The 13,605-nt window shown below is 36.5% G+C and overlaps 1 protein-coding gene across 1 annotated transcript; it reads left to right on the top strand.

The window, feature by feature from the left end:
- Nucleotides 1–3,982: 3,982 nt before the first annotated feature.
- LOC306843993 (cytochrome P450 2J4-like) lies at nt 3,983–8,059 on the top strand. Its single transcript, XM_079375777.1, has 9 exons — nt 3,983–4,293; nt 5,939–6,101; nt 6,198–6,347; nt 6,437–6,597; nt 6,675–6,851; nt 6,950–7,091; nt 7,194–7,381; nt 7,504–7,645; nt 7,763–8,059. Exons 1-9 carry the CDS (start codon nt 4,102–4,104, stop codon nt 7,936–7,938), a joined length of 1,491 nt encoding a protein of 496 aa, XP_079231903.1. The 5' UTR covers nt 3,983–4,101; the 3' UTR covers nt 7,939–8,059.
- The last annotated feature ends 5,546 nt before the right edge of the window (nt 8,060–13,605 follow it).

Raw genomic sequence — 13,605 nt, forward strand, 5'->3', positions numbered from 1 at the left:
TTCCCTGTGGCTATTACCCTCTGTGTTGGTCTGTATTAAAGACGATTTCAACTATCCATGACTCTGTGTTTCTTCCGGCAGCGTAACGTGACACAGATTGCATTGCTTGACCTTGAATTTAACTACTTTGGATTACATCAACTGTATACACCGCATGTTAATTATATTAAACCATTTCTAACTATTTCTTTGTTAATTTTCAAACCATTTTGCCGTTTGCTGAAAAATATGGCAAGATTTTCAACATTAGGCTTTTTGGACCAAGAATTGTGTTGACTGGATATAAACTCGTGAAGGATGTGTATTTACAACAGGATGACACCGACGCTGATCGACCTATGTTACCTTTATTTTATGACATCACTGGAGACAAAGGTCAGTCTAATATCAGAATGTTCAATATATATATATACATATACATAAAAAATTGATATTTCTATTTTCAATTTTTTTTACGATATTCTATATATATATATCTCTATATGTTTGCACTTGCTTTCAATAATAAAAAAACAATTTAGAACAGCTATTGTTACAAAGTAAATACAAAATGTTTTGTGAAAATTTAAGCATTTAAAAAAAAAAATATAGATCAAGTGATCACTTACTGCTTTTTATTAAATGAACACACATGTGACTGAAGTAATGCAAAACAAGTACAGAATGTGCACTGCAACTTTTTTTATCATCATGTTTGCAGTGGGTTCCAAGAGATTAAAACATACAATATATATTGAATCCACTGGTGGTGGATGAGGAGACACCACCCCTCACAATGTAGAGCGCTTTGAGTGCTTAGAAAAGCAGAAAAGCGCTATATAAATGTAATGAATTATTATTATTATTATTATATTTCAGACCTACTGGAGTAATAGTAAATAATAAATATAGCTGCAAGCAGCAATAACTGGGGTTCAAGCACTTAAGGTGGTCTTGGCCAACCTGGATGTATGGCTGACAATTAAACACATCCAAAATGGAGAATAGGCTCACAGACACACAGAGATAAATTATTATAATTTAATAATATAAATTATAATTATTATATAAATTAAATAACATGAATTAGGGGTGTACGAAATTGACAAAAAAATGACATCTTGATATTTTCTGGGATTTTATCGATAACAATAATTAGACAATATTTTGCTGAGTGTGTTATTGTGCTGGTTATTGTTATTGTGTTTGATACTTTAAATGTGAAATTATAACTATATGAAATGATATACCTTATAGGCTATATATTTTCTCTCCCCATATCTTAGATTATGTGTTCATTCTAAATGTATTTTAATGTACTGAATCGTGCTGTGAAACTCGTACAGCACTAGTTTAACCTGTTAACTGATTCATTCTGCCAGCAGGTGCTCTTGAAATCATAATTAAGACTTTCTTGTACAATTTAAGACTTGTTAAGACCCCGTGGAAACCGTGTGATATGTCTGAAGGTAAAAATGGTAAACTTTGACTAAATGTGATTTCAAATGTTATAACAGTGATTTTATCATATCTAAGCATGAATCCATCAAACCTATGAACAGTACTGTTTAAGTTAGTTCAGTGGTTCTCAAACCTCTCCATGAAGTAGGCTACCCCTAGCCCTGCACATTTTGTCTCCCTATATCTGATAAACCCACTTCAGCTCTTGCAGTCTCCACTAATGAGCTGATGAGTCGAATCAGATGTGATAGATGAGGGAGACATACAAAATGTGCAGGGCTGGGGGTACTCCAGGACAGGTTTGAGAACCACTTATTATTGCACGTTGCAGTTTCCTCCATTCATAAGTATAGGAGTGAACTGTTTTTGTATTTCTATAGTCTTTGTTTTAAATAAAAAAAACTTACTAAAAAAGATGAAATATTTTTATTTACCTGTATGCCTTGTGATCATTAATCAACATCAAAGAAACCATGAACATGCAAATGTTATACTTAATTATTTAAATATTTATTTTAAAATCTCAGGGGTACTTAAAGCAAATATGTTTGGTGAATAAGGTTTAGATGACAACATTTTTTGGAATGCCTGTATTACACGTAACTAAGAAATAACATGAATATGTGCATTTTAATTAGTTATAATTAATAATACATGGTTAAAAATCCTACAGAGTAATAATTCAAATAAAACTGAATGTGTTCATCAGTAGCTGATGCAATGTTGAAACCCTTCTTAAACCTGAAATTATTTTTGTAAATCCAGAGGTCAAATGCTGTCGCCACCTGACCAGTGACTGATCTTTGTGTGAATGTCCACAAAACTGGACTTTCTGAGTGTATATAAACTGTAGACTGTTTTAGAAAGGAAAATTTAAAAGATAAAAAAGAGGAATTCGAGAGAATCAATAAATGATCATAATATGTAATCATGTAATCTATAAAAAAGTAACTGTAGTCTGATTACGAGTAGCTATTTTAAAATGCAACTTACTCTAATTACAAGTACTTAATTTTTGGAATCTGATTACGTAATCCAGATTGCATGTAATCAGTTACCCATAAAGCATCAGAGTTTCGTCTCTTTGGTATGAGATGTGATGGAGCATCATTTGTTGAATACGCCCTTCACTGACCGATTTGCTTTTGAGTCTGAACGAGAGAGAGATCTCTTTCGTGAACGAGTTGAATGAACTGGTACATCTCGTTCCTGAATGAAATCAACCAGTTGTTGAACGATAATGATGGCGAACAGAGCTCGACTCCTGTAGTTTAGCATATTTTCAGAAAAGAAAGAAATTTACACTTTACCATAGTAATGAAAACTGAGATGTTTTAGTCTTAGTTTTGTGGTGAATTTTGCACTTTGAACAATTCTCTCAAGATCTCTCTAGTTCAGTACTCTGTAGTCAAGAATGCATGTGTCAATTTTATTTAATTTCTTTATTTTCTTAAATATGTGGGTATATAGTATTTATAGAGCTGTAACTTTTAGTTTTAGTTACTTTTTCTTATTTGTAAGTCGCTTTGGACAAAAGCGTCTGCTAAATGACAAAAGTAAGTAAAGTAAGAAAACTGTTAAAAGTGCAAAATTTACCACAAACTAGGCCTAAATCTAAAACCCAGTAACGCATATCAAAAAGTGTATATTTGTTGGTACATTTTACCAGTATTTACCCTACTTTCAAAACAAAAAATAAAATAGGAGAAATATGCAATATGAAAATAATTTAAGAAAAAAAAAATATTTAATTTTTTCTAAGTAAAATACATGATTTGGTTTTCCAAAAGGTACACCTGGAAAAAGGGGCGTCGTCTTATAATCAGGGTCGCCTTATATTCGGGGCAATATGGTAAATGATGACAGAATGGGTAAACGGAGGTCGGAACCAGCTGCAAATGGGAACTAATAAGGTGAAGGAGGTTTCTTACAAATTACTTAATATTTTTTACCCTGTTAAGCTTTATATGAAAAAAATGTTTCCAGATATTGACTCTTTATGCTCCTTTTGTGAGGCTGAAGATGAATCTATGTCCCACCTCTTTTGGGAATGTAAATATACTAATTTATTTTCGAAGGATTTTTGTACATGCTTTTTCTTCACAGAGCTTCTTTTTGTTATATAAGGATGTCTTATTTGGTTGTCATAACTTTACTAAAGAAGACAAGGACATCTGATAAACTTATTCATTTTTCTTGCAAAATTCTTTTTACACAAATTAAGTTTCAAGGTGCTAAACCTTACTTTCCTGTTTTCTGTAAGGACCTTAAATCTTACCTGGACACTCTTCTTACATCCAACAATTCCAAAGCTCTTAAAACTGTCTCATTGTGTCATTTTCATAATATTTTCACGATTTGGTAACTAATAACTGTATTCCTAATTGCACTCACCCCTGGCATTGATTATTTTATTTTTTTTATGTTCTTTATGGCATTCAATAAAAAAAAAGAAAGAAAAAAAAAAAGCAGCTGCAAATGGGTGGGACTTAAGCCGCAAGTGGGCTGTACAAACCAACAGATGATTTTGATTGGTTTGTTTAATGTCATGTGGGTTGTAGTGCCGTGCCCTTCTGAACCGCGTCGAGTCGCAGCATTAGAGCTTCTTGGCTCCGACCTGTTCGCACTTTAACACGTAAACCTGCCCAAGAAGTGTCAGTCATGGACCTGCTGCACCTTTACGAGTGGGTCGATATCAAGAGTATTTTGATATTTTCGTGTGTGTTTTTATTGCTGAGTGATTATATCAGAAATAAAGCGCCGAAGAACTTTCCTCCTGGACCATGGTCTTTACCGATTATAGGAGATCTTCATCATATCGACAACAGTAGGATTCATCTTCAGCTCTCAGAGGTAAATACAATTCCAGCTATAATTAAACTAAATAAATCTGAAAATGCCCTAAATAGTGGTCGGTGACTGCAAACAGTTAAACGCGCAGAAAATTACTAAGTTACGCCACTGAAAAGAAACTGCTTTAATCGGCTATAGTATAAACTTTTACAGTTACAGTTGTGTAACAGCTGAAATTTGTCTGGGCGATGCTGGTTACTGCATAATAATTGAAATCGCGCAAACACAATGAACTAAATATGCAGCACTGTCAAACTTCATTGGATCGACCCGATAACTTTTTATGAATGATGGTGAGATTGCTTACATGTAATGCGATACATGTAACCGTAGCCTACTGTGTTTAGTTGCTATTCACTACTGCGCTTGGTTTGAGTCACTTTCATTTGCATTTGGGAACGCAACATTCATCATTAGAATCGTTTATATAGGCTGTTGTTTACAAAGAGACATAATCCTTCAGAAATCATTCTAATGTGCTGATTTGCTGCTGAAGAAACATTTACTATTAATTATTATCAATGATAAAAACCGTTTCTGTGGCTTAACTTTTTTTGTGGAAACAATGATACCACTCAAACATTTGTATAAGATTTAAAAAGGAGAGAGAAGTTAATCACTTTATTCATCATACATGAAAGTGATGAAAAGTGAGTGAAGAGTGAGGACATTTAAAATGCTTCAAAATATTTCTATTTAATAATCGCTTTAACAAAATGTAATAAATATATTTGATAAATGCAAATAAATGCTGTTCATTGACAGCATCTATTTATCAAAGAATGCTGAAAAATAAAATGCAGCAAAACTGTTTTCAGCATTGATGATAATCAGACATGTTTCTTGAGCATCAAATCAAATTGTAATGATTTCTGAAAGATCATGTGGCACTGAAAACTGGAGTAATGATGCAAACATTCTGCTTTGCATCACAGGAATAACATTACATTTTATAATATATTAAAATAGAAAACGTTTTTTTGTAATAATATTTCACAATATTGCTGTTTTTACTTTATTTTGATCAAATAAATGCAGCCTTGATGAGCAGAAGAGATTTATTTCAAAATCATTAATAATTGTAATGTTTACAAACTTTGGCTGGTACTTTAATAATAACAATTCTATTAATACTTTATTATATTATATTATTATCATGATTATTAAATGCTGCTTTTTATTTTTACAGGACAATAGTATGTAATATTACAATATAAAATATATCTTTTAATGTGCTGAAATATAATTTTTTAATAATAAGTGTCGGGGCGTGGTCATATTTTTCAGCTTTTTTGTCTCTAGCTGATCACATGCCTGAACGTGTAACTCGGGTTGTGTTTTTAAACAGTCTATATGGTTGTGACATGGTTGCCGTCAATATTCTTATGTTCCCAGAGCCTTATGTTCCCCATATTTATATGGCAAATAATGAAATCAGGGTATGAGAGACATACTGTAGATATGTTGTCGCCGTAACAATGCGCTACATAATGCAATGCTATCATAAACATGTAAATTACTATCAGTCTTAACAATAAAGCATAAAGAATTAAGCAAATTTCTAAATTGTAGATAATACTTTAGTGTACTGATTGTATGCTGTTATTTCAGGAGCCCGATTCTAACAACAAATCATATTTTACAGTTTGCAGAAAAATATGGCAAGATTTTCAGCCTTAAATTTCTTGGACCAAGAATTGTTGTGTTGAATGGATATAAACTCGTGAAGGAGGTGTATTTACAACAGGGGGACAACCTCGCTGATCGACCTATGTTACCTTTATTTTATGAGATTGTTGGAGACAAAGGTAAGTCTAATATCTGAATGTTAAATGCTAACTGGTAATTTAACATTTCACCTAAAATGATCAGTAATCAATTCATTGTAAAGAGTCTGTTATCAGGTTTAGTTGTTGCCAGTGGGTATAAATGGAAGCAACAGAGGAGATTTGCACTCTCAACTCTTCGGAACTTCGGATTGGGAAAGAAAAGCCTGGAACCGTCCATCAGTCTTGAATGTTGCTTTCTGAATGAGGCCATTTCAAATGAACAAGGTATTTACAGAGGTTTGTTTATTGAAAACAATTGAAAATTACATTTGAAATCGGAAGCACAGTGTGATTAACAACTTCTACTGTTCCAGGTCGACCATTTGACCCTCGCTTGCTGCTGAACAATGCTGTCTCAAATGTGATCTGTGTGCTTGTGTTTGGTCATCGATTCGAGTACAGCGACAATCACTTCCAGTCACTGCTGAAGAACATCAATGAAGCTGTGTATTTGGAAGGAGGCATTTGTGCTCAAGTAAACATTTGAACATTTGAACATGTTAACTTTGCTCTCTTTTACTGCTCAGCTCCTCTTTGTTCTTCTTTCTTTAGCTGTATAACATGTTCCCATGGCTCATGCGACGAGTGCCTGGACCTCACAAGAAAGTTTTTACTCTGTGGCAGAAGGTGATTGACTTTGTTCGAGAGAAGGTGAATGCACACAGAATGGATTATGATCCATCAAATCCTCGAGACTATATTGACTGCTTCCTTGCTGAGATGGAAAATGTAAGACCCTTTCTTAAGCTGGTGTCAGTAAGTGGAATGCTCTGGTTATAATAATGTTTGGCTATTGAATTGAAATGCCTCTCAATCATGTTGTTTAGCTTAAAGACGACACAGCCGCAGGGTTTGATGTGGAGAACTTGTGCTTCTGTGCTCTGGATCTGTTTGTAGCAGGAACTGAGACCACCTCCACCACTCTGTACTGGGGTCTTCTCTACATGATAAAATATCCTGAGATACAGGGTGAGAGCTTACTGTGAGAAACTGCATTCATATGCACTTGAAAAATAACATATGCTCACAGTCTCACTTTTGTCTTGGACTATCTCTACTTTGTATCTTCAGCCAAAGTTCAGGAGGAGATTGATCGTGTTGTGGGAGGATCACGACAGCCATCTTTATCAGACAAGGACAACATGCCCTACACCAATGCTGTCATTCATGAGATACAGAGGATTGGAAATATTCTCCCAATAAATTTGGTCCGGGCTACTGTGGAAGATACTCAGATAGGAACGTACTCTATTCCAAAGGTCGGTCTAGTGATATTTAATACATATGAATGTGAATTTAAGCAATTGCATTTTTGTAATTGGCATTTATGTTTAGAATATATTAGTTTAAGCATAGTAAGAGTATAATTTTACTTCTGTAGGGCACAATAGTGACTGGCAGTTTGACATCAGTGCTGTTTGATGAGTCTGAGTGGGAGACGCCTCACTCTTTTAACCCGGGTCACTTCCTGGATGCTGAGGGCAAATTCAGGAGAAGAGATGCTTTTTTACCATTTTCTCTAGGTACAGGATAACTCTGCTTCCTTGAAAGTAATACAAAGATATATGTTGACAGTTCTTTACAAGTCCCTATAAAAAGAAACCCATTATGATTACCAATCATTTTTCTGATTTTTTTAGGAAAGAGAGTGTGTCTTGGGGAGCAACTAGCACGGATGGAGCTGTTCCTCTTTTTCTCCTCTTTGCTGCAGCGCTTCACTTTCTCTTCACCAGCGGGTGTGGAGGCTAGCTTGGATTTTAAACTGGGGGCCACTCACTGTCCCCAACCATATGAATTATGTGCAGTGCCACTCTAAAACAAGCAATACATATATAATTTTGTACATTTCAGTAATTAAAAAAAAATAAATAAAAAAAGAAACCCAAAATGGGTAGGTTTGGGTGCTAACATGCGTTTCAGCTATTTATTGGTTGGTTGGATATAGATTGGCCGTTGGTTATTTGGTAGTATAAAAAGTTAAATTATTTACAAATAAAAAAACTGGAAAACATTATCATGAATATAAGTCATAAATGAGAACAAAATAAATCTATAAAAAGTCTTAAAATGTCTTAAATTCAGTTCTATTAAGTTCAAGGTAAAAAGTGGTATAACATATCTTAATTATTATTAGCAGAGGTCTTAAAGGATAAGTTCACTTCCAGAATAAAAAATTCCTTATAATTTACTCACCCCCATGTTATCCAAGATGTTCATGTCTTTCTTTCTTCAGTCGAAAAGAAAAGAAATTAAGGTTTTTGAGGAAAACATTCCAGGATTTTGCTCCGTGTAGTGGACTTCAATGGTGCTCAACGGATTGAAGGTTAAAAGTGCAGCTTCAAAGGGCTCTACACAGAGCCGGCGCCAGGTCACCTCCGTCGGGGGGGCATTTAAATGTCTAGGGGGGGCACAAATCACGCAGTCACGATGTCTCTCACTATCTTATGTGAGCTGTTTTATCAGTACTTTCGCTTTCAAAATCGATCGCGTTCAACGAGGAGGGAGTTTGGAAAGTGGTGGGGCACAGTAACTCGTTTGGGGGGGACACAGTAACTCGTTTGGGGGGGGCACGGCCCACGAGTGCCCCCCCTTGCGCCAGCCCTGATCACAGCCGAGGAATAAGGGTCTTATCTAGCAAAACGGTTTGTCATTTTCTACAAAAAAATTTAAACTTATTTACTTTTTAAACACAAATGCTCATCTTGCTCTAGTTCTGCTTGTGCATGCACGTCTTCGCACATTACGTAATCACGTTGGAAAGGTCACGCGAGGTTCGCTCTTTGTCTGTGTACTTTGGTTCAATCGTCTGACATCGTTGTTTTACCTTTTTGTAAAGGGCTTTGACTTTCTTTGCACATTCGCTTTATAAACACTCAGTCAGAACTTCCGCCTACGTCACGCATGCGTGATTACATAATACGTGAGATCGAGCTATTCCAATATGAGCAATGATGGTTAAAAAGTATCTAAATTAAAAAAAAATTAGAAAATGACCCGTGTAGAGCCCTTTGAAGCTGCATTGAAACTGCATTTTTAACCTTCAATACATTGAGAACCATTGAAGTCCATTATATGGAGAAAAATCCTGAAATGTTTTCCTCAAAACCCTTAATTTATTTTCGACTGAAGAAAGAAAGACATGAACATCTTGGATGACATGGGGATGAGTAAATTATAGGGAAATTGTTATTCTGGAAGTGAACTAATCCTTTAAATTTGGGGACTGAAAAAGTAGTCATGATTAGGCCCACTGTGATAATTAAACTTCAAAAGGCTATGATTTTGAATGAATTAAATGTAAATAAATACATTTGTGTTGAATAATTATCTGATATGCAGGAAGAATTCAGTGTAAGACATTACCATTCTTTAAAAAAATCTAAAAGTGTATTAATAATGGCCCAGTCAGCAAATTTTCTTTGGCGCGGATCTGGCCCATATCAACAGCTAAAGTGTGGCCCAGATTAGTTCATGTTCACCGGCCCAAAACTGGTCCACATCTTTTTAGCCAGAACTGAACCAAAACAGTGCCATAACCCAACCCAGAGTGAGCCAAATAATAAAAACAGACGTGGCTGGTATATGGACCTTGTAAGGTATTCTTATATGGCTGAGTTCTATAAAGGGCTGACGCCCCTTATGTGGCCATTAATCAGTTATTGTTCAGCAGACAGACCTGTAAATCTAAGTGACAAGTCAAGTGACATGATGTGTGTTAGGGGTGGGCGTATCGATCCTAATATCGATAGTATCGATACTAACGTTGGTATTGGTATCGGATCGATACTAGCCTGATAAGATCGATACTTTAATCAGAATCAGAATTAGCTTTATTGCCAGGTATGTTTGCACATACAAGGAATTTGTTTTAGTGACACTAGCTCCACATGCAGTGCGACAGAATGACAGCAACAGGACAGTACACGGTAGAGCCCTGCACGGGCCTCAAATTTAGGCCCTGGCCCGAGACGCTCAGGCCCTAACCCGGCCCGTGTCTAACAGCTTATCAGAATTATCGGCTCGAGCCCGTCTTTTTTCCCCCTTCTCCTAAAACAGTTTATACTACTGTTTCAGCTATTAAAATAGTTCAGTTTTGTGTGTAATGGCAAAATTATTATATTTCGTTTTGTTTTTTTATTAAGTTAATTTAGAAAAACGTTGTAATGACCAAGCGGCCAGCCGCATGAGCTGATCATAGCCTATGTTTGATCAATTTAGCCTTCTCATATCATCACGACTTGCCTAAAATAAAATCTATAGATATACTAAAACAGTTCAAGCATATAACAATGTTTAAACGTTAAACCTGCGCTATAATAATAACGGAGTGTCTATTTACACTAAGTGCAAATAGCCCATCTTGTTGGCAAAGGCTATTTACACTAACTCCGCCCACTAACGTGTGATTGGGTTAGTCAACAATAAAAAAGAAGTTAGTTCAACATCAGTTTCAGTGGCGTAGATGGTAAGGTGCATGCTTTTTGACGCGATCGACCCGAGTTCGAGCCCACCTTTTGCCGAACATTTTTTTTCTCCCTTTTCAAATCTCATATCGCATCAGAAAGGCATTTATTGTCAATGAAAATGAAGGAAATAATCAAAAAGTTTAAAATAAAGTAGGGTAGGGTTAGGGTAGGTGTAGGGAGGGCTTTATTGTCCCAATAAGGTGACATCCATTTAATAAATTTGAATTAAAATTATAATTTACACTCAGTATGTTATTATTGCGTACTGTTTTAGAATGTACTACAATACTGAGGTGCAGATAATTGCCACTATTTGCAATAAGTAGTATAAATAGCAGAAAATCTTGCTATTTTAACATAGTGTAAATAGAATCTATCTATAGCTATCTGCACTTAGTGTAAATAGCATATCGTTAAAAAATACTGCTATTTTCACTTAGTGTAAATAGTATCCATTGCTATTTGCACTTGGTGTAAATAGCATCTGTCACTAAAAAAATATGCTATTTGCACTTGGTGTAAATAGCATCTATTGCTATTTGCACTTAGTGCAAATAGCCGCTGCCTAATTGTTTTCAGTGGAAACAAATTAAAATAGCCTACGCTGTTCTTTTTTTTTTTTTTTTTTTGATAAAGGTAAGAGTAATACATCATTCATCATTCGGGTCTGTAAAGGGTCTACTTGTATTTGTGTGCACTCACAATACCAACAAATGGTTGTTCTTTTATAAAACAAAGAAAACAAACATGATGCGCTTTCTGCCGTCTTTAACAGGAGCGCTTCACAAAAATGAACCGAAGCTGAGCGAATACATGCCTCACAGACATGATAAATATATCTATAGAAAGCTTTAAATTATCACTTAACGAAAAAAAAAAACGAAAACAAACTCTTTTATTATAATCTTAATCATAATCAATAAAGATGCATTTCTCTTTAAAGGCGCGTCTAATGAGGAGACGGCGAGTCAGGATCAGCAACTTCATCCTTGCGACACAGACTCTATTAGTAAATAATTCAAATATCTCCTTACTATTTCCCGCAGACACATTCATGGTTATGTTTGCTGGGGTTTTGCAGCAAGCTTTAGCCTATTGCGTGCATTTGAACACAGAACTATTCATCTGCACTGAAGTCACTTGCGGTCTCGTGTTGTTTCCACCAGCGCGGAAATTGTTTTCATCACTAATCGATAGACGTCTACAATATAAAAATAAGGAGAAACCCAAAACAGGCCCGATGCCCGGCCCGCCTCTGAACTATGACGTGGAAATTGGCCCGAAGCCCGGCCCTAGAGGTGTAAAAAAGTCGGGCCCCGTCAGGCCCAGGCTGAAATGCAGGGCTCTACAGCACCCTGATGCTTCGCACCGAACGGTCCGCGCAGTGCCGATCTATCCTGGACAAGCCTAAACAAACTATCAGCAATGGCGGACGTTGCGGTGCTATTTGATGTTCATGGCTTTTTCGAACCTACATCGGCATCCAAACACGGCGAATCAAACGTGTTAGCGTTTAGCTGCTATTTCAAATATGGCGGTCCAAGTTTCTGTTCGTCTTGTTGGTCACGGTAACCCCGCCCCCAGCCCCTGACGCGGTTCTTCCTTCTAGCCCAGCAATGTTTTGGTGCTACTTACGAACCGCTTTTACTGGTTCGGAGCTGGTTCTTTGGATGTCGAAAAACAAAGAACCGGTTCGAAACTAGGCTCTGGCTCCGAACCAGCACTGGAACTGCTTAGGTGGAAAAGGGGTACCAAAGCACCAGCTCCGAACCAGTAAAAGCGGTTCCGTAAGTAGCACCAAAGCATATCGGGGTGCTGCGGGAGCGACTGAAAAGCAGACGGCTCTTTATGCTTTTGGATCGCTCTCGCGGTGCTTTAGTGTGTTGTGTGCCGATCGATCGATCAGCATGGCGCTGATGTACATCGAACAAGCCTGTTGTGCTGCGCTAGTGAACCTGAAACATGAAACGTATTCAGTGACGTAAGAGCTGGCTCTGTATTGGCTCTCTAGCATGTGGAAAAGCAACCGGTTCTTAAAGGGTTCGCCAGTCGAACTAACTAAGAACCAGCTACAGCACTGGCTCTGAACTAGCACCTGGAACTGCTTAGGTGGAAAAGGGGTATGTCGAAAGACAAAGAACCGGTTTGAAACTAGGCTCTGGCTCCGAACCAGCACTGGAACCGCCTTGGTGGAAAAGGGGCCGCCGCGCAATTTCCCCGTTGATTCCTGATCAGCATGAAATTAGGCAGATGTAGCTGTCTGGAATGGTGTCGTTCAGCCAGATTTCCGTGAAACACAGAGCATTTAGGTTCATTTTTTTCCTATACACTTAATAACATTGTTGTATGTATTAAGCAAAGTGTATGTCTGTGGGTGTATATGCCGCTCTTTTCACACCTGGTGTGCAAACATTGCTGCTCCTGCCCTGCTACTCTGTGTTTGGTTGTCATGCCATCACGTGACTCAGCGGATACAGTGGGAGATGGAACGGAACTCCGAGCTACAAAAGAAATGAAAAGGAGAGGAAGAAAATCCTTCACATAGTGCATATTGTATATACCTGTATACCGAATTTGTCCTTTTTATAAATTATCACTGTAAGGGCATTAAAACACTTTACATTTTCATTATAACGGTTTTCTATGGGAGTAAAATGCTTAAGATGTTGTTTAGCATGTTTGCATATATATTCTGGGCTCAGCTGCTTGCAACATATTTTATTAACAAGCTGTATACCGAATTTAGTCTTTATTTATTTGGTCTTTATCAGTGTCTTCCTCCATTAATTGCACCATATTAAATGTCTTTATATTGCAATTAGAGAAAATGAAATTCAGCGTGTTGCATTCATGTTCTGGGTTCATCTGCTTACATACATAGTAGGCCTGTATTTTTTTATAAACTATACCGAATTTGGCCTTTTCATATCACAGTTTTTTTTTATTATTGCAATAATAACAAGCAAATATTATAGTATGTAGGCTATAAAACACACAGAAAATACAGTACGTACATA

The sequence above is a fragment of the Barbus barbus genome (assembly GCF_936440315.1).
Source record: "Barbus barbus genome assembly, chromosome: 24".
Lineage (NCBI taxonomy): Eukaryota > Metazoa > Chordata > Actinopteri > Cypriniformes > Cyprinidae > Barbus > Barbus barbus.

What these genes read in the sequence shown, in the direction of transcription:
- LOC306843993 (XM_079375777.1), top strand. Translation starts at nt 4,102, where the DNA reads ATGGACCTGCTGCACCTTTACGAGTGGGTCGATATCAAGAGTATTTTG. An exon ending in TGAGATTGTTGGAGACAAAG is followed by an intron (nt 6,102 to 6,197) that starts GTAAGTCTAATA and finishes GTCTGTTATCAG; the next exon opens with GTTTAGTTGTTGCCAGTGGG. An exon ending in GAACGTACTCTATTCCAAAG is followed by an intron (nt 7,382 to 7,503) that starts GTCGGTCTAGTG and finishes TTACTTCTGTAG; the next exon opens with GGCACAATAGTGACTGGCAG.